General features: G+C 53.5%; 1 protein-coding gene across 1 annotated transcript; it reads left to right on the top strand.

Annotated features, from left to right (window-relative positions):
* Positions 1 to 6,058: 6,058 nt before the first annotated feature.
* On the top strand, positions 6,059 to 7,853 carry CkaCkLH20_12930 (glycosyltransferase family 2; the record flags this gene model as incomplete). Its single annotated transcript, XM_038895641.1, has 4 exons — positions 6,059 to 6,147; positions 6,240 to 7,094; positions 7,239 to 7,533; positions 7,596 to 7,853. The coding sequence occupies 4 exons, from the start codon at positions 6,059 to 6,061 to the stop codon at positions 7,851 to 7,853; spliced, it is 1,497 nt and encodes a 498-aa protein (XP_038739094.1).
* Positions 7,854 to 21,926: the final 14,073 nt, after the last annotated feature.

Genomic DNA, 21,926 nt, shown 5'->3' with positions numbered 1-21,926 from the left:
GAAAATATTTCGTACTTTCCTCGTCTCGCCTCAACTTGCCTCCTCGCCTCAATGCCTCTTCCATTATTAGATACCTACATCCCTTACCTGACATTCCCAGGCAAATGGCTCCGGGGTAGGAATGTTGGGTCGAGGCAGGAACCCAGAGGAAAGGCAGGAACCATCTCAAACCGGTCATGGCCATCATCCATGGTCATGCCCACGCCCACCTCTACACCTTGCCTATCGCGTTGCCTGCCCGTCTATCGGTCTTGCAGCTGTGGCCATGCGGTAGACGGAAGCTGCATTCGAAAAATGTACATGCTCTTTCGATCAAATGGAAGTCTGATCTTTCGTCCTAAGGTACCTATCTATTGGATCTATCTGAGACGTAAGCCACATATCGGTTCCCGCTGGTCAGGTTCACTGGTCTGTGTTGGCCTGGACCAAGCAATTTTTCCTACCAGGCGCTGTCTCGGCTGAGTCAATCTGCATCTGCATCTACACCTGCACCCGCTCCAAGCTTTCACCTTCATATCATGAATTCCGTCATATTCGAGCCAAAGGCATGGCCTCAATCGTCTTTTCCTCACCCTCTTGTTGCCCGTCAATACTACCTACACCAAGACATGCCTTTCCTCCGACTAAATTGGACCGAGACATTTATCAACCGCTTCAACAGCCAGCCGTTGTGAACCATTCACGCCGGATTTAGCTTCATGTCCGCTTCAAGGAATGTCTCTCCGCTGTTCCGTTTCGCTTCCAACCAGTACCAGAAGTTGGCCCGCCTTGAAACGGACAAATTACGTTACTACCTAGGTAGGTAGGTACCTGCGGCCTGGTTTTCTTCCTTTGCCGTCCCGGCAGGGACCTGCAATGTCTACTGGAGCTGACTTTGAAACTAGGTAATCGCAGGTTGTCACACTTGTTGGTACGACGAATATCACACAGAAGAGCGGCTTCACGAAACAGGACACCCGGACATGGCACCCGTTGCCGAATGGCCGATCCGGCTGCCACCCACTGCAGCCCCAGCCCCAGCCGGCCCTCGCCTTCGCCTTACCTTACCTTATCTACCGCTCTCCGAATCCGACCTGCTTGTCGTCTCGTTCCATCCCGCCCATTCAGATCCTTCGAGATTTCTTACTGCCTCCGATCTTCTTCACCATTCGACCACGGCACCCTATTTCGTTTGGGTAGATGCACCACGTCTCCATGCCCTCATGCGGCAAGGCTTCGTTCCGCAGTCCCCTTCTCGTGTTTAATCGAGATCATTACCAAACAAGATGCCCCGACGTTGTGGCCGCACACCACATCCAATTTATTCATCACACCTGGTCCATGCCGCGCCGCCTTGCACATACGCTATGCAAGTGTTTTCTGATGTCAGGTCTAAACGTGGGTGGGATGGACTGATCACTGTCTCACGCAAATGCACGCAATTCGTCTTTTCGCTTTCTATCAGGTTGACGGCTTCATGGCTTGCAGCTTGCATGACACACCAGCTCGATGTGGTGGTCGGTTGGGTGAGCGACCCCGAGATAATAGCGGCCAGCACAAGCCAAATCCAGCGGCATATGCTACCTTCTGGCATGTTATACATTGCGGCCCTCATACGAAGCGTTGAGCACATGCTTGACATGCAATTCTCGCTGCCGTGCAATTCCTGTCGTACTCACATTCGGCCGGCACGGGCAAAAGTCGAAGAGCATGTAGTTGGTGTGCGCCACCAGCCAGCCGTCTATCTGTGCCTGTGCATCCGGTCCGGACTTGTTGGAGTCGAGAACAACTTCCATGTCGTCCGAAGACCAGCAGAGAAATGAGACGGGAGACAACGGATCTCTTGATTGATGGAGACTCGTCTGTCCAATCTCCACCACCGCGCCGCAGCACCTCGCTCCGCAGGACAACGCAGCATGGGGTTTTGGTGGCCCTTCGCTTGCTCGGCCCAACGTCTGGTCAAAGTCAATCAACCTTGGGGATGGCGATCTACAGGCTACGGGAAATATTCGCGCCTTTTTGCAAGTGCTAAACCCGGGGCCCGTTATCATCACGAAAACAGCATGCGCCCCGGCCAAGGTTGGCAAGGATCTGAAGCATCATGGAACGTCAACCCTGTCGGTCCGGCCGTCGCAATATGGCAGGTCAGACTGAAGAATGCGAATGCAAAAGCAACAGCACTGCGTCTGTCACTGCTCTGTCTGCACCATTCATCAGATATCAGAATCGTCAGAGCAACAACGCCCATCCCACCACGGCTTGCATTCTTCTGTTTTGCTCTCTCTCAACAGCGCCAGTCAAGCACCTCGCGTCACCAATGTCAGCGGCAACATTCACACCCTCTCTGCGAATACGTTTGTCCATCTTGATTGCTCGACGGTTTCCGGGGTGGAGAGTGAGAGACAGGCCCATGACATACGGACTCGAGAGCGAGACAAGAGAGACGCCCAAAAAGACCCGGTGTCCTCGGAATCGATCAGTCGAGGCACCTGCAGGTCCGAGAGATAGGTTGCGCGGTACGGGTACGGATGCCATCTTACGAATACAGATACAGATACAGATCAGCCCCAGCAAGCAGCAGAGGCTGAGGCAGGAGCAGAGAAACACAAGCCGTAGCAGGCCTCTACTCCGTTGCCTGCGGCAGCATGCCTGTCCCAGTCCGGTCTGGTCTCTGCTTGATAATGGGCCAGACAAGAGACGAGTATCCATAATAAGCAGCGCAAATGCTTGTTCATCCGCTCGATTCAACTCCACGCCGTCCGTTCGTTTGTCAGATGCAAAAACTGGGGACCTCGACAACGGCCCAGGCCATTTCCTAGCCAGGGTCTCGTCAGTGCGCGCCAGTCTGCGCTACTGCGTGAAGGTTCCTGTTTCTCCAATTTTTCAGGATTTTACCCCTCCTGGTCTTGCGAGCTTGCGGCTAAGGTGCCACTCACGCTGCGCTGCGCTGCGCTGCGCTGCCAGGCCGTCTCTCGTCTCTGCTGCTGGATAGGTGTCGCTGTCACTGCCGTTGTCAATGTTGCTGCTGATGATTGCCAGGTCGGTTCACAGCGCTGCCGAAAATCCCATCTTGTCTCTCATCTCGTTTCGTCTCTCATGCACGCCCGCTCGTCTCGTCTTGTTGCGAGTTACCGGGCCGTTGATTCGACTTCGTCTAGCCTATCTCGGCCATGTCCTTGTCTCTCACTCTTTCCCGTCGCTGCAACTCCGTCAGTTCAGGTCCTGGTATCCGTCCTGCGCCAACGCCAGCGCCAGAATGTCGACGGGAAGGCTCTGGTCCTGGTCCTTGTCGCCAGCAGCAGTAGCCAGCAGCTCCTCCAGGCGTCTCCTCTCCACCTTTTGTCTCTGGATGTGCAGATGGGCCAGTCGTACTCAAACGAATGATGGAATCTGCCCACCCGAGCAGTGGATCTCCAAATCTCGCCGTGCTGCCATTTTCCACAACAAACTAGCCGCTCAACCACGGAGACTGGAGAACAGACACCAACCAAGAGCGAAAGGACCCTCCCTGGTGCGCAGGGTATGGCGTTATTCGCGCGCTACACTAAGCAGTGTCAAGTATTATCCATCCAACAAAAAAAGTGCTAAGCTCTTCTCGTCGTTTGTCGTCGCCTGTCGTCGCCTCCTCATGCTCGCTCCCCCTCTCGACTCTTCAAGGTCATCGCCTCTATATCCGTGGCCTCCACAGGCCGCGGTCGTTTCGCTCCCCTCCCCACCAGATCGACTCCGCCCTGTGATTCGCGCTTCCCCAGTCGCCGTCCATAGTGCCTCGGGGCCAACAAGAGAGCAGCAAATGACGAGAGGGCAGGAACCAGCAGCTCCAGCCGCCTCTGACTGCTTACCTGTCGTATCGTTTCGTTCCAACCTAGGGTCGAGGATCGAGGGTTCAGGACGCCCATGGCCCGTGTTCCGCTTGACTCCATCGTCGAAGCTAGGTAGGAAACGAACGGCCAGGGAAGAGGAGAAAGGCATGAGAATGGCACGGCAGCGATGGCCCCCAAACCTGATTTCGTTGGCAATTCGTGCCGGCCAACGTTGCGCCATGGGAACGACGACGAGGACGAGGACGACGATTACTCACTCGGTGGTGAGGTCGAAGCGGTTCAAGACGATGGCATGCGGTGCGAGAACATATCGGCGCGCTACTGGTCGCAAGTGCTGATGCCAGGCCGATACGATGCTTGGATGAGAAACAAGAGCTGCCAATACCCAGTCTATCTGACTACCTGCTAGAGAAGCGTCGTCCCAACACGGAGCCACAAAAAGCCAGCCTCTGGTCCCCTCATCCCCCATGCCCCATCCACCATCCACACCCCAGAAGCTCCAGCTTGAGGCTAGTCGTCAATCCAGCCCGTCTTAGAGACAAGAAGGCAGCAGGCGTAGACGCAGAGGCAGAGGCAGACGCAGTACTGGTAGCAGCGCCGGCACCAGCACCAGCACCTAGCACCACCAGCAGACGAGCAGGCTAGAGAAGCAGGCAGGCAGAGCTGTGTGTGGTGTGGGAGGGCGGCACAGAGAGCGAGAGAGATACCTGCATCGTGCTGGTGGATTCGACCCCTCCAAGTACGCGCAAGTACCTCCATTGTAGCATGGTCTCCCAGGAATCCTTGCCGGGGTCTGCGTAAAGGACATGTCGATTAAACGCCTCTTTTGCCTCTTTTATTTTTTTTCTTCAACGCCCACACGCCCCCCTCCCACCCCGATACAACCGCCGACCACGCCCCTCCCCTCCCCCTCCACAATACCACAGACGAACGTGACGGACGTCAACTGCTCTCTTTTGTGTAGGTAGTTTTAACAAAGTCCAAGGTTGAGGAAATGCCTGTCTACGAGGTACCTTGCCTTCCATCAGACCCGTCTTCCTACTTTCAAGCACCACAGAATCTTAGACCAAAAAAAGACAGACGATACATCCATAGCATTGCATTAGATACCTCGACCCATACCCTTCAAGTACTCCCTCCCGTCACGGCCTTGTTTGGATGGAGAACCACTCAGTACACTACCGTCTCGATGCATTGGCGCATCTCTTGATCAACCCATGCCATGCCTATGCCTGGCAACCCACCACCACATCTGGCTATATATCCTTGCTGGTGTCCCCGGGCCCTTTCACCTCGGACGACCTCGACATCACTTCTTCCCTTGGGTCATTGTTGTTTTTAAAAGACCAATTGGTCCGCGCAATGGTTTGAGTTTCCATTGTCATCTTTCATCTCTGTATAATACCTTTGTTTGGCCCCTCCTCCACGACTCGACCATCCTCCTCCAGCATCCCATACACGCGGCTTGGGTGTTGGTTCCTCCTCCCGTCTTCTCGCCCGTGTCACTCTTTGATACCATCCATCCACCCACACATACACACTTGAACGGACGCAGACAATACGCTCTGACAGTCTTACCTACCTTACCTCGATCGCTTAGGTCCTTCTAGACAGAAAGGAAGAAGAGACTTGGAGATAGAGACAGAGAGAGAAAGCAAGAGAGGCTTTGGAAACTGCACGACTTGGAGACGAGTACGATCCTCATTGGGAATCTCGACCAAACCACACAACCACCACTGCTGTTTGCCTACGAGTGTAAAACCTTGCTGGTAACAGGGAAATTTGGAGGGAAACCTATCCATATTTCATCTCTTTTCATTTGCACCTTTGGCACTTTCCTGAGAAAGCTGGAAGCCATAGGTTTGGGTTGCTCTTTTGCCAGGCACCTCACCTCACCTCACCTCAACTCACCTCACCCGACCTCACCTCAGTAAAAAGTGGGTCTGGTCATTTGAAGACTTTCAAGCCATCAAAAGGCAAGAACGACCATCTCAAATTCACCAGATCTTCTTTTTTTCAAAAGGAAGGCACACTAAGGTGAAGAATCAACCACCTCGCTTGACCACCCTTTAAAAGGTCTTCTCGCTTCAGCAGGGGCACAAAAACAAAAAAGCCTTCTTCCCTTCTTCACAACAACCAACACCACAACCGCAACTTCTCCCTGCGGCTGCTTGGTTATCACGACTACCTTCCTATCCCCATCACTACCTCTTTTCGACTCTTCCCTCTTGTGAACACGATCAAGAACAATAACCATGGCCTCCGTCATGGACCTCTTCCTGCCGAACCTCGGCTTTGGCTGGTCTTCCACCACTGCGTGGATGTACCTCTTCATCGCCCTTTGGTAAGCGCGCCTCTCCACGATGTTTTCACCTGCTGCCCATCATCGTGGGTATTTTATTTTTTGGGGACCTCATTTTCTGACAAAACCTCCAGGCTTCATCGCTACACTCGTCTCCTCGTCAACTGCGTCAGTCACTGGGTCTACAAGTCCAAGCCTATCCCCAGCAAGCCCACCTTCACCGCTGAGGATGTCACTGTCATCATTCCCACTATCCACAACGTCTTCGAGGAGCTCCGCCCTTCTCTGCTCAGCATTCTGGCCTGCAACCCGAGCGTTCTGATGCTCGTCACCACTGTCGAGAAGCACGCCGCTCTCGAGAAGCTCGCTCGCAGCCTCCCTCACCCCAATGTCCAGGTCTACTCCACCCCGATCGCCAACAAGCGCCTCCAGGTCTGCGAGGCTCTTCCCAAGGTCACCACCAAGATCACCATCATGGCTGACGACGATGTCACCTGGCCCTCGACCCTCATGCCCTGGATTCTTGCTCCCTTCGAAGACCCCAAGATCGGTGGCGTCGGTACCTGCCAGAGAGTTAAGCGCGTTTGGGAGGGCGACTGGTCCACTCGCATCTACAACTGGCTTGGTGCTGCCTACATCGAGCGTCGCAACTTCGAGATCTCGGCCACCCACAACCTCGACGGCGGTACTTCCTGCATGTCTGGCCGCACTGGCGCCTACCGATCCGAGATTCTTTCCAGCCACGACTTCCTCGAGGGTTTCAAGACCGAGAAGTGGGGCAAGTACATCCTCAATGCCGACGACGACAACTTCGTCACTCGCTGGCTCGTCAGCCACCAGTGGAAGACCTGGATCCAGTACGAGAGCGAGTGCGAGCTTGAGACCACTCTGGAGAACAGCTCCAAGTTCCTCTACCAGTGCTCCCGCTGGGCTCGCAGCAACTGGCGCAGCAACTGGACCAGTCTTGTCAAGGAGCGATACGTTCTCACGTAAGTTTATGCTCTTTCTTTCCCTTCCTGCCTCCGATCTACTCTGGTGCTTGAGGATCTCGATCCGCCTCCCATCCAGCTTGTGCCATTTTGTTACATGCGATTGGGTCGTTCACACAGAAGGCTAACCAATCACAACCACAGTCAGCAGCCTTGGTGCACCTACGCTCTCCACATCGCGACCTTCACCTCTCTTGCCTTCGTCTTTGACCCTCTTATCATCTTCGCTCTGTGGAAGGGCACCGCCGACTGGGACATGGAGAGCCGCCAGCAGGCTCTCTGGGCCCAGATCATCTTCGTCTTCGGCTTCACCAAGGTCGTCAAGCTCATCGGTCTCTTCCGCCGCAACCCCAGCGACATCATGTTCCTTCCCGTCTCCATCATCTTCGGCTGGGGTCATGGACTGATCAAGCTCTACGCCTTATCAACCCTCAAGATGGTAAGTGACTGGTGTTAGCACACATCTTGTTTCTCCACTCAAGCTAACACTTTTGTCAACAGACCTCCTGGGGCAGCAGAGCCGATGGTGACACCAACGACGACATCCGTCTGACTCCTCGTCCCAAGCGCGCCATGAGCTTGACCACGCCTCCTGGCGGCCAGGACCTCGTCCGCTACCGCTTCGAGCGCCAGATGACCGAGAAGGTGTCCGACTGGCACGAGCCTCGCCGTCCCCTGGCCGTCAGGATGAACACCCATCCCGCCAAGGACGCGAAGCCTCACGTCACCTTCTCGCTCCTGGAGCACCCTTCGGGTTAACGAGCTACGACCATTACTTACGAATTACGAATTTGCGACGAATGGGTTTGCCAGAGGTGAAACGGGACTCTGGCCGGGTGGCTCTCTGATTTTCTGGAGAGGGGGACTTGGGAGGGATTGTTTGGTTGTCGTCATCATTTGGACTTCGACATCATCGCCTTTTTCTTGCGACCTTTTTATTTCTTTCCTCGGAAAACAAAATCACCCACCAAAAGGATATTGAGGCGGGGAAAAGTTTTTTGTTGTCTTTTTTTCCTCCTTCTCCATACAGGAACGGAAACACAGCACAGCAACATGTGTGTCGGATTCTAATCACATCCATTGGCATCGGAGGAAATGGTGGATTTGGTCATCTGGTTCAAGAGACGAACGGAATTTTCTTCTCTTTTGGCCCAAAAACTAAAAAGGGGAACGGACGGATCGTTGGCCTTTGTGATTTCTCTTTTTCTCTGGTTCGCTTTCAGGGTTTTTCATGGTTCCCGAAAAGAATAGTCGGGAAGGGCATCGCGCGGCGGGCAGGCAGTTTGACTTTTTCCCCCTAAAGAATGGCGGCGGCATTTCTCTCTAAAAAAAAAAGGCGTGAGACAGACAGACAGACGCAGACAGCAAGAAGCATTAGACCCGATAGGTCCCGAATTATTTCATCTTTCCATCTCTTCCTATTCGTAGATTGTGAACAGGCCATCTCCACGAGAAATCCAAATTTGAGGTCATCGTGAGTGTGGGATGAATACTTCATTTTCAAGAGTATCGTGATATCGAATGATAGCCTGCCTAATCCCCTTCACAACCTCGGTTTTGAGAGCATCAACTATTTAGAGTATCGTCATGTATGATGGCGGCCTGCAGTTGTCAAAAACTGCCGGGCCAATGGGGAGGCACTGCGACCTTCCTCCGCGTCGTCGAGGAACCGGGGGATCGACTGCTTGCTTCCTCCGTGATGAACCACCACCACCACTACCGGATCGGACTAAGGCTGCCTGCCATCTCGCACGCACACGCGTGTGGGCTGTTACACAGCAGATGACTGCATCTCGTATCCCCTTCCGGGGAGTAAAGGGGGGGGGGGGGTTCCCCATTTCCCGACTTTCCTCGTCGGCCCCCCCTCCCTACGGCCCCCAAATAACGGTTCCGGGGAACCCGCGATATCTATCAGACTGCTGGGTCCCCAGGCGTGAGGTGATGCGATGGCGGGGCTCGATGGGACGTCAGAAGCCCGGGTTACACAGCATGCCCAAGCGCTCAAGTAATTCTCCGGCTGGGCCCTGGATGACTTGCTTCCTGCGAGGAAGGACGGCGAGGAGATATCACACCCTTTGGGCGTAAGGGAACGGCTGAGCCATGTTCATGCGCCTCGTCTGGGCAGTCACGACGGCTGCTGCGTCTGAGTGGTGGTGGTGGTCCGTGGGGCTGGGCGACGAGTAGCCTGTCTTACATGACGTCTCTCCTTCTCTCGCTGGTGGGGTTCAGATTGGAGAGGAGGGGCAAGCCTGTGTGTGTGGATGATGACAGATAGCCGACGACGGCACGAGGCTCGGAGAGAGAGAAAGAGGAGAGATTTTGCCCGGCGGCTCCGCCGTGGATTCCGATGTTGCTCATCCACATGCTGCGTTGTGGGCGACGTTGCGAACTGCGTGTTGTGGAGGTGTTTTCTTCTCCCGAATCTTGGTGGCCCATGTGCCTCGCTGACTTTTTGGGGTTATTCTTCGTGGCTTGTGGCACACTGTCTCACTCCCGAGCTGGTTGTTGACTAAGTTTCTGGTCAACAGGATCTGGGAAGGTATGTCGTGTGCGCGTACTTTCTCATTGCCGTGGGTGCGTGGCTGGTGTTGAAGAGATCTCACACCCCCCTCCACCCCTACTAGTCCATCGAACGGTTCGAGACTTGGCTCGATCAGGACAACAGCTTTCTGGGCTAAGACAACGGACTCAGATACCTGAATGTCTCCACTCTCGTCCAGTAGAACGAGGCAGGTGACGGTTCAAAGATGCATAAAACCCCGCAGACCGATTGTCGTCGGATCGAAGATTGCGTTGAAGCTGTCAGAGAGAGGATGGTGGTCGGACTCGCAGAGTGGATGAGATATGCCCGAATGTCGAAGATGTACCGGATGTTGGTTCGAGTCGTGATGGGTGGATGAGTGAGATCAACCGTCCAGGTCTAGGGGTCCAATCAGGAGGTCCGAAGACCACCTCACTTTCTTCGAGTTCAATAGAGGAGGGCTTGACAGCCTTCTCGATGTCGTCCGGTGGCCTTGTTTACGTTATCGGGCAGCCCACCTTGTGTTCCCATGCTCGAACAGGCCTGCCCCTCCCCCTCCCCCTCCCCCTCCCTCAATCTCGAACCCCGGACCCTGCTGTCGCTGCAGGTGGACGAAAAGAGCGCTGTTGATGACATAGTGTGAGCCAGCTTCCAATATCATCTTGTTTCGCACTGGATACGATAATATGGATCGTGTTTCCTGGCTCCTCTAATATGGGGCCAAGGATTGTATATGCTAGACATCGTACGTCGGAATGGGGATAGAGGGATGCACGACATGATACAGTTGAAAGTGCGCGTATCTTGATCTTTGCAAAGCTGCAAGGAATCGAAACTGGCAGTGTGGGGGAGAGAAGAAAACAACTCACTGTGCGATGTCATGTTTTCCTGGCAGGCCGCGTCCGAAGGTCGGGTCCCCGAGAGGCCGACATTTTGGAGACGCAAGCGGTCGTTACAGAAATTGGACCAAGGTGTTGTGTGTGGGCAGAGTTGGTGGGCTGAGATGGACAGCCGTGGATGTAGAAGTGGTTTGGTGAGTCGTGGATATCGAAGTCGCAGTCAGACTAATGAAAGAGACGGCGTGTTCAGCACATGGGTTTTGGGCCATGGCAGAGATTCTAGGCCTTGAGTGCGTTGCGGTTGTGTAACGCTTGCAACGTCTTGATTCATGGTGTTGGGTGGGATTGTTCCGCTGCCTGCTGCCAATCCGTCATTCATGATGAGAAGTGAGAGAATTGTGTGACAACAGGCCAATGGTGGCTTGTGCATGACACCGCAACCGGGTCTGACGAATGAGTAAGGGCAGTGCTGGTGAAGGAAGACCAAAAAAATCTTTCTGAAAAAAGAGATTTTGAGAAGGAGCTCTCCCGTTGGCTTGTTGGTCGATCTTCTCCAACTTGATGGTGCCACACTGTCCAGCCAGAGATGACGGAAGACTGACCAATGCGACGACACGAGTCAAGCCGCATTGGGGAATGACGGCGACCAAGAGTCCGTAGGAAATAAACGGGAATGCGGCGGAGAGACTGGGAGACGACGACGACGACGAAGATGCAATTCTGTCAAGGCTGTCAGTAAAGACAGCGTAGGTAGTCTAGGAGGCCAGAAGCTACCTAGACTACCACCTCAACCGGCAGTGGCAGTATTGGGCAAGCGGGCCTTGGAGGGAAATGGAAGGCGAGGGCGGCATGGAGCTACAAGCGCCGAGAGCGCGATGGAATTTCTAGCTTCGATAATGACTGGCGTTGGTGGTGATTGATGATAAGACGATTCATTAGCCTCTTGTCCGCGTCTGCATCTGCATCTGCATCTGCGTCCGCGTCTGGGCAGAGAATGGCGAAAAGGCCGTGCAAAGATAAGCTGCCGTGCCCGTGCCGTGTGGTACGGGTAAGGTAGGGGAAGCCGTCCGATGGCACGTCCAACGCAATGAAGGCACACCCTGCCTGCGCGCACGGCCGTTGACATGTCATACCATGTCTTGACAATTCGTTGTCTTTTGGAGACTCGGGGTCTGTATTCGTGGATGGAGAATTGCAAGGAACATGATGGTGTCAAGTATTTTGAGTGCGGAATAATGTGAAAGAAGCTCGTGTCGATCTGACGGGAGCTCTCAGATTACAAAGTGGTCATAGCAGCCGCTACGGAGTATTAGGTAACACACCTGCCTACCTTATCCGTAGGGTGCAAAGGCAGGTGCAATTGATTTACGTGGGTACAGGTATCTAAGGCAGTAAGAGGAAGGAAGAGATGATCCATCCTCGAATTGGTATTGGTGATGTGTTCCTGTGCCTGCCTTTCTTGTCTGAACCTCAATTCATTATTTCCAGTTTTAAATGCTGGCTGAAGAGATGGCAGGAGCAGGCGCTCAGAGTGGTAAGGTCCAGTACTGCGTACTTTCCACCCGGAGATGGATCTTCATGAAGTGGGGTTTTGGACCTTTTTTAAGGAAGAAAAAAAAAACGACAGGGACGGACGAGGTACTTGCGGTCCCTTCAACGCACAGGCGGCCGCTGTATCTCCACGACATTTCCAAGTACCTCGCGCCTGTCCGTACGCAACATCTCATTCTTCAACTGACAACGGCAAACACCAACTCGGACCTTCGTCCCAACACACGAACATATTTCAATTGTTTCCATCGCGTCAGACCTGGACGCAGCACACCTCTGCGAAAGAATACGATGCCGAAACGCGCAATCACTCTCCACTGGCAGTCACATCTCAGCTTTTGTGCTCCAAAAGCAACCCATCAACATCATCACATCATGTCATCTTTGCGCCCTCTTTTTTTTCTCCATCCTACACGTCTCTGCTGCACTCACGTTTCTCTTTTGAGGAATAAAACCAGCACGTCTCTCCTTGGTGCAGAACTCCGTTAAGCCAGCGAACGAGAGGGAAGCGACATGGTTTCCTCAATGTAACCCACCCTTGTCCACCATCGCGCTTATCCTCTTCCTCTTGGACCTGCGTCTGCATCACCCACCACCACAGTACAGTCTTCCCTCAACCTTGCCCGTCTAGTGCAGTACACTAACGAGTACCTACCTACGGATACTTTACGCAGTACTTTACCCTCCAATACCACCCCTCACTGTCTCTTCCTCTTCGGGATATCTGGTGATCTCGGTGTTTGACTCTCTTCTGAGATCTCTGGAGCAATCCACGCACCTCTTTCCTGGGTGGAGGCTCCGGCCTGCGCTTCTCGTCGGCTTCGGACCATCGCCGTTCCCATGACCTCACCTCACCCGGCCACCACCGAAACCTTCGCCATGTCGGTATCACCGTACTGCCGTACCGCACGCAACGCAGTATTCGAACACGCTGCCTTGGAAGTTGGTCGGCGTTGGTTTCGGACAAGTCTGCATTTGGATGAGCCAAGACTTCAATATACCCCTACATGTACGAGGTTGCAATGCTAGCCATTTGCCTTGTTGGCTACCAGAGCCTAAATCAGATCCCTCCAACTCGACACGCCGTCCACACCTGGCCTCACCTCGTCTTACCTCGACCACACCTCGGTGCACTGGTGTCCTCCTCCAAGTCGCGCCATACCCAGATCGTCACTTGGCCGATGACAGGTGCCATTCTCAGCAAAATTACAGAATAATACTGCCCTTGCCTTGTCGCCCGGTTAAATATGCCGCGGTATGAACCTCAGGTCACCAGCTCAATCTTTCAGCCTCTTGACACAACGACAAACCCTAGCCCTGACCTTCGTAGCGATCCTCCGCACGCCTAGCCGTCCGTTAGAGGCTGATCATGGTCGGACGACGGTGGAGCCGACCTCAACCTGGTGGGCCAACGTCGTCTTTACGCCGCCTGGCTATCCCTCCTCGCCGACGTGTAACGCAGAATGGACGCTCTAGTGCTCGAACAATCATTTCTGAGAAGCTATAGACTCTCGCATTACAGGAATGCTCCATGCGTTGCGAGGGCCAATGGTACGATTTAAGAATGTAGGGGCATTTTGGATGGACAAGAGTCCTGGTCTCCTCGTCAGGGTCCCTTTGGCAAGTCTGGACCTGCGGCTGCATAGCGAAGGATTGACATCAACTTGCATCGCAATCGTTCATGCCCCCAACCGAGATCCGCCGGGGAAGCACGTCGCACGATCCAGGCCGCGTCTCGCGCCTGTAGTCCTGTGCGCTATGCCACGTCTGCCTGTCGCCAGCCTGCTCTCCGCAAACTCTGTCCGTCGCAAGCCCGGATGGGCAGGCTCACGATCTTCCCGTCTTCGCGTCGATTCGAGGGGACTGGTCGACAGGAGGGGGTGGATGGGGACTTTGCTGGAGCGGCTTCCCCTCCACGCCCAGCCAACCCCGCAGGAGACCATCAATCCATCACGACATCGACCGGGCCAGCTCTTCTTCAGCGACCAGGGTGTCGAGCGCCCTTGCACTTGCCGGCGACGGAAATATGGGGGGATGAGGAACACAACCAAGAAAAACAAAAGAAAGTGCTCAGTTGAGGTTGCATCTCGAAAATATCCCGGTCCAGGAGGGGGAGCCCACTTGCTGACCTTGGTTCGCTGCGACCTCAACGTACATTATCATGCAGGTTCGCGAGGCTCGGAACCAACAATGGTCCAGACATTCCGACCCCCAATGGTCATCAGCAATCCCTCGATCCACACAAGCATCTTCGGCGCTGTCGAGCCGTTGAAGAATTTCATGTTGCCGCAAGGGTACGTTGCTAACTGGAGGATGTACGGTCCAGAGATTCTGATGTTCAGATCGTCCGGTCTCATCCAATGAGCCACAACTGCTTTTTGGTTCGCACAGCCTGCATTGCCAATGCGATGTGACGTTGAACTCTCTCCCTGTACGGAAAGGGAAAATGCAATAACGCGCCAAAGACGAGATGATGCGGCAGACGGGCGCTCACTTTCGTCCGGCCCCATTGATTCAGGCTGTTCGATCATCTCGACCACTAGCTGCAGAAAGAGAGCAATGGGTCATCGCAGGAGCTATCACTGCCAGCCCGCACGCTACTCCATGCTTGAGGCTGGAGGAGACAGGATCCATCCGTTGACGGAGGAAGTGTCCAGGGCCCCGGCCACCAACAAATGGGCCGTCGACTTCAAGGTACAACCGCAGTACTCGCCTTGTACCTCCAAAGTTCTGAACAGGGAACGCCCGGGGAACTAGCTCCCATTGTCAGCGGTCTCGCCTGTACCAAGGTTCCTCCGTCTCGTTCATGGAACTGCTGCAGTCACGTTTGAGACGCCAATTCCTCGTTGCAGGTCTTGAATCAAGGGGGGGAAAACCTGTGCAGGTTCAGAGAAGAACCACGGGTTTATCGTTGCCCAAAAACACATCACTGTTGAACAGACGAAGGGACAAGCCTACCCGGCCTTCATTCCAGTGATCCCTTCGGGCCGTGTCACCTGCCAATCTCAGTCTCGTCCTTTCGATTTTGGCCTTGCCGTGCAACGACAACTTCGGTTTCCCACTCGGACCCCACGCGCACTAGGTACCCCATCAACTTGGTCAGAAATGCCCTGCTCACGTCTCAATAGGAGCCTCACTGCCCAGATGGCCGCTGTCCGGAGACCTAACCCGAACCATCACACCCTTTTCGCTTCGATATCCACAATTGCTTTTGAAAATTTCTCGGATTGGTCGCATACTTAGGTCAGCGATGTTTCATTGTCTTCTCGGGATTGAGCTGGATGTCTTCTGAGGCTCTGTTCGAGTCCGTGGACAGATATTGAGAACAATCAAGTTCACGGCTGCCCATGCCTTGGCCCCATCGTGGTCCGAGCGAGCCATTATATCGCGGCTGCGGCGTCGTCCGTCCGATTTTGTGAGGGGTTAATCGAAGCAAAACGAACGGACCATGGAGAGCGCGTCTCTATCGACTTCACACCAAGGAACGAGGGTCATCAAAACACCTTAACAGATACCCCCCAGAACCCTCCCCACTGGAGTTGAAGGACCGACCGAGGCCTGGCCGAGCAGTGCGGAACTGGCAAGAGCGTTGAAGAATTGGCGAGGGAATCATTACACTCGTAGACGGACAGGACCCTGCAAAGACGGATGAGGACACGCCCCGCACGCCGCAGCCAGAAACCGGCCCGGGCATGCGGGCGTGAGCCTATCGCCCGAAGAAAGCCAAGAAACACGCCCTCTCGCGACCCCTCCAACTTCTCCCCACCATCAGCTAGTGTGGTTGGTGGAGTGGTGAGGTTGGGGTGGACGTCCACTGTGTAATGACGAGGCCCTACTCGTCGATGTTCTGAGAAAGAGGGCAAGAGGGTGCTGTTTGTACGCAGCGGCCTCGCACAGAAGCAAGCCCGGGTCTGAGCGTACATGATGCAGGATTTCTTGCAGCAAAACTTATTCCAGGTTGGAAGAGTCCACCTATGGGCTGATGGTGGTGCTGGGACGAAGAGCTTGCCTGGTTGAACCACAACCACAAAAATCCGAGAACATGTGCCTGTACTCTCGCGATTCCAGAACAGAGACGGTTCTGGAAATGTGTTACGGACGTCAACGATGACTCTTTACCCGAGGGCTTTTCTCACCTTCTGACGCTCCAGTCAAGCGATGGACCAATGGGGCAAATACACTACCTCGTGGCTCGTGGCTTGTGAACGCGCGTGCTGGCGTCACATGTTGAACGGCCTCAGTGCAGACATGCCCATCGTGGGATGGTCTTACAAAGAAGATGGCAGAACTTCAAGCCCGAAAAGCCGGTGCAAATATAAATTTGCATGGCTGCGAGAGCTGGTGGGTTGGGGCAGTACATCGACGATGTCTACGATCTAGACCGTCTCCTCCTGACGTGCTGCTACATCACGATGACTCCTGATGAAACAATGACTGTCCACTGAAAACCTGATCCTTCAACACGGTTTTTCTGCAGCGAAGAGGTCTCTCGCTGCTCGATGGCGCGGCGGGCTAGAGCAAGGAGGTGGTGGTGGTGCGTGCATGTCTCCGATGTGACGGCCGCGCTTATCTAGGCGAAGCGACGACAAGACACGCAGACTTTCAACCCATCTCGAGGCCAAGAAGAGAGGAAAATACGTCCTGAGATTAGATCTCATCTGGCGTGTCTTCGCCATACTTTGGCTCTATTTTTCCTTCTTGCATGTGCCATCCGCATGCCGCTCGGGATGGAGGTCGATAGAGTTTGCCGCCACGAACGGATTGGCAACGGCAAGGGGTGATCGGATGGTGGATTTTCTTTTGGGATGGAGGGCAGATGAGATCTAACTAATCAATATCTCTCCTCTTGCCCCGCGGAGGGGGAGGGGGAAAGGGAAGGGAAAAAATTCGTGATGGGGGCCGGGACGACGTGGGGAAACGACGTTGTGCGAGTTGAGCCGCTGTCGATCACACTTCACATGCTTTCTTTTTTTCCCTTTCGTTCCCGCGCGTATGCTACGCTGTGGCATAATTGCTTTTTCTGCGTTCCCGCCCAGGAATACCAATGGGCTGGGCGGTCGAGCGGGAGATGTCGGTTGCCACTAGCGAGTATGAATTAGGTTTGACGGTTTTCTGCTTCTGCTTCGGCTGTTGCTGTGGCTTTCCATGGCTGCATATCTTCGTTGGAGTTGATGTCTCGACGTCGGTGCTATATCGGTGCCGATTGCACCCGCTTCCTGCACAGGTCCGTAGAGACCGCGTTGGTGTCGGAGGTCTGGCATGTGAAGCCCCGATGAGCAATTCTCTAGGCGCAACCATCCAAGAGGTGGGAGTGCTTCAACGGTTCCTCGCAAGGTGCTGGACTTACCTAATGGCGGGCGTTAGTGCGGGTTTTTGTTTTCACTCGCGCGGAGTCTTGTTGTCTTGGTAGCTTTCATGTGCGCGGTGGACATGGGAAGATGGAAGAAGATGGTGGCGTCACCACCTCACACCTCCGAAGAAGCATCCCTCCGGTGTTCGTTCTAGCCTGGCTGCCTGCGGGAATAGCACGGCTCACAGCTTTTTTCTGGGTTTAAAGAGAGAGTGTGTGTGCGTGCTTGCCGGGCTCCGAAGCCGTGTATCGGGATCTCGTGAGCTTTTGTTAGAGGAACCCCGGAGCCGAGACCGGGTTCTATGCGAGGTTTGACGGTGCATGTTCCGTGCAGCATGTTGTTTTTTTGGGTTTTCTACAGAACGGGCCGTGGTTCGTGGGTTTGACGCGAGGAAGGTCATCGGCAAATGGTATGTGGGTTTGGTGTGGCTGAATGGGTTGTTGATATGGGCAGAGTTTGAAGGCATGTGGAATCGTGGTATGAGGTGTAGATGTGCTGAGAGGGTTCCTCTGTGGGTGTGAAGGTTTGAGATTGGAGGGTTGTGGATTGGAATTTTGCGCGGTAGCCGCTGGGGGTTTTCTCGGGTTATGGTTACTTGGGATTGCGTTCTTGTAGGCATCGTGACTACGGTATCTAGGTATGGGGTTAGGGGGCGGATATGTCTTGGTCGGGGTTGATTTCCCGCTCCGTCTGATGATCAGGGCTTCCTGGGCTTATCTCGAAGTCTTTGTCTATTCTTTTCCGACGCTTATAGTTGATGTCTCCGGGCTGTTGTTCAGTCTGCAAGTTCAGATGCTGTCTTCGCGGACGGACGGGGGACCGGGTAGCATGTTGAGAGCCTAATATGGACACTCAACAACATGACGTATAGCAGTAAGAGAATTTCACTGAGGAACCTAGATTGATTGAGACTGATAAGTCTGTAAGGAGGTAATTCAAGCAACCTCTACAGACAGTTAGCCGTTCCAGACAGAGGCGATTGCTCCAAGATGTCTGGTTGACACAGTTGTCCAGGACGAGGGGTTGGTCTCTGTCTGTGCCTGTTGCGTCGACTATAAATCCAACAGACCCTGTTCAAGACGAGGCGTTGGTCACACAGATACATCCAGGGGACGAGTGGAAAGATATTGGAGTGCCTATGCCGTGAAGCAAGCAGCAGTTACGTGCCCGGATCCATGTCACTCCGTCCTGGTCTTTACGGAATGTGTTAGGTCTAAAACTATTATGACCGAATACCTCGCGAACGATGTCGGTGATGGAAGATGATGTTCTTAGAGTCATTTTGTAGTTGGCGGTATTGGAATCACAAGGTGCCAAGTACACCAATTCTATTCCTTCTCAATGCGTCCTGTGCTGAGAGAGTCGTTCTTTGAACAACACCCTGGAGGAGGAGTTTATTTGCTGGGTTGTTCATGAGGTCGAGGACTATTATATAACCATTACAAGTGATGAACGATATCATCTATGAGAATACCATTGGAATGAAATGCATATTGCCCCGTATCACACCCCTTCCGTGACTTATAAAACCAAGCACTGGTCATAGGAGAGAGAAGACACAGCACATGGATGCATCCGCTTCTGGTACTGCTGGTATTTGACTCCAGTCACAAGCAATTTCGTGTATTTCACGAAGCAACACTTCGTTACTATACGCATTCATTCCCTACTCTACCTCGGGGAAAGCTGCGCATGAGTGAATACTTCGTGGACGACGGGGATGATGGATCATGAGATGGCTGAGATCTTTTGCGGTCAAAGGCGGTAGGATTGTGTGCGAAGAGACCCTCTCCAACCGATTAGTATCGCGCCTTGCGTTGAAGCTTTTTTAGTCTTCTCAGAGGCTGGCGACTCAATTTGTCAGAATAATACAATGCCGCTGCGTCGCGGCGTGTCAATTATAGGGGGCTGGAACGGTCTCTGCTGGATTCTGGTATTGCAATGTCCGTTGAAGTGACGAAGCAGCAAGCCAGAAAGGCTAGATAGCACCGTATGCCTCGGACTCTTTTGGGTTCACTCGGTTGTAGGTCTCGATGTGGTATAGAAGGAAGTATCTGGTTGGACTGAAGCCTCTGGGAGCAAACCGCAGCGAGTACGGTAGCTCATGTGTGGTGCTTGCTCAGAGTCAGCTGGTAACAATACGAGGACGTTACTTGAGAGAATAGACCAATGCTTCTGTCTTTTGTCTTTGCGTTTGTTAACGAACGCATCTCCCCACTGCGCTATAATATCAGTAATACCCCATGGATAGAGCGTGATTGAGACGTTGGACGACGCTGCGATCATCTTCAGAGTCAAATACTTGTGGCTATGATTTCGGAGCACATGCACAATCAAGTGAACCCTCGTTTGCATACAGAAAATCTGGACATTTCGCAACAAGCATGAAGCAGCTATTCCTGAACCTCGACTGCTATACACATATGCCTTTCTAGATTGCCGGCTCGGAAGTCCACTTCTTGATGCGACATCAGACACGAAACCAGCTCGTCTTGAGCCAGCGGAATGACGCCATTCGTTTGATCTCGTTTCAATCAAGACGGTATTGGCAAAATCGATCTTTGAGAAGTCTTATAGCAACGTAGACTGACATTGCTGCAATCTCAAACAGTCAACGTTGCCACCCATGCTCTGGAACGTCCGACGAGTATGATCTCCACCCAGACGTCGTTTTGTGCCACGATACGACCAGTCTCTCTGGAGGATTCATATGGTTTCTTTTTGATAGCTATAACAATCGTAGGACACCCATGTCTCATGACCACAAATATGAGACTGGTCAGCAACATCAATTCGAGTAGGATAGAGACAACGAGGAGCCAATCGGTAGGGTTGAAAAGGTAGATCACATGCGCAAAGACGCTAGAGAGTAGAATCGAGAGTACAACCTACATTCGATATTTGACAGGAAGCAACGCGATAGAATTTCAACCTGAATAGGCTGATTCCACGTGGATGTTTCTCTCAACGGTTGATGCTTCGAGAACGCCCGATCCCGTTTCCCCGGCGGGAGTTCACTCACTCACATCACTCATCTCCGCAGCCCAACTATATCGGCTGCTTGACAGTACCACGTCATGGCGTCTGGTGTTTAAAAGAGAGATATTGTACAGGCAGAAAGCTAGTTCATCAAAGCATTGCATCGTTGTCTTTACTCCAGTGGGCAGCATGGGATCTGGAAGTTTTGAAGCCCGGAGTCAACGAGGTCTGACTGAGCAGCAGTGTGTCTCCAGCAACAACGCGGGAAGTCCACAGGACATGGAACTGTCCGTAGTCGTCATCTCTCAATTTCAGGCACGTATTCTCAACACGCTTATCCAATAGCTACCCTCAATCTCCCAACCTTCGCTGACAAATTGGCCATCAACGAGGAATACTCCATCCTGACTTAGTCTCAGTTCTTCGATCAAGCCTTTCGCGTCACAGCATATACGCAGCAATGACACTGCTCTCGGTTGAAGTCACCAGGGCAGACTACGTGTTGCTCCTTTTATAGCCGGAATTGACAACACAATTCTGTGCGCGCTGAGACGGCACTCTTTGCGGGCTGAAGACGAGTGGGAAGCGCAGAACCGAGCAATAAGCAAGATGATTCAGCCTCATTGATTTCTCCCGGAACTGGGCTGAGAAGCTCGGTGGCCATCGCCGGGTACCACCAGTCCCTGTGGCCTCTGATTCGCGAACTCCTTCCTCCCATGACTCTACGCCGAAACTTTATCGGCCGAAGTCTACGGTATTTCGTGATAGACGCCATTCTTGGTCTTAAAACGAGAAGTTACATACCTGTCGAGTAACCCATCATTCGAATGATACCCACCCCGCATCCCCCGGACCCAACCCCGGGAACCAAGACACCGCACCCGGCCCCTCACCCCGCATCTCCCGGACCGAAAACGTCATCCGGACCTCTCCTCCGCTCCCTTATCCCCCTCCTCATCACATTAGGTAGTCAACGGAACGCACTCCGCCAAAGCAAAGCCATCATAAGCCACCCCTCCACGTACCGAATGCAGCTTACATGCAGCCACCTTCTCTTCAAGCAGCAGGAGCAGTCCTGCCGATGACGACGATCTTGTTCCGAGGGCCGAAGGATCGGGACGACACAGAAGAAGAAGAAGAAGAGTCGACAAAAAGAAAAAGAAACAGAAAAAAGCAGGATAAGACGCGCAACCGTCTCTGTCTTCTTTGTCTCCCCCGTCCTTGGCGAGGATAACCCGCCGCGGGAATCTCGTGGTCGTCCGTCACATTGTCTCACGCAGTACAACGGAGAAAGCCACGATCCTGGGTAAGATCGGCTGGCTGGCTGGCTGGGCGGAAACAACCTCCCAAGGCGCAGTACCAGCAGAAGAAGAGGAGTAGGAGGAGGGGCGTGGGATTGGTTGACGGGATGGGGGGGTGCAAATACAGCCACTTCCATTCTGTTCTCTCGGAATAGAAGACGGAGGATATCGTGTACGAAAGAGCATCAGCACAGAAATCTAATTTGAGGACGTGGAAGGGGGGGGGGGGGGGGGGCGAATACATTAAAAACTCCAAACCGGTAAAACACCCACATTTTATTTACCAAACA

This window comes from Colletotrichum karsti (genome assembly GCF_011947395.1).
Source record: "Colletotrichum karsti strain CkLH20 chromosome Unknown Scaffold67, whole genome shotgun sequence".
NCBI classification, from domain to species: Eukaryota; Fungi; Ascomycota; class Sordariomycetes; order Glomerellales; family Glomerellaceae; genus Colletotrichum; species Colletotrichum karsti.
This window is presented reverse-complemented; position numbering and strand designations above follow the sequence as displayed.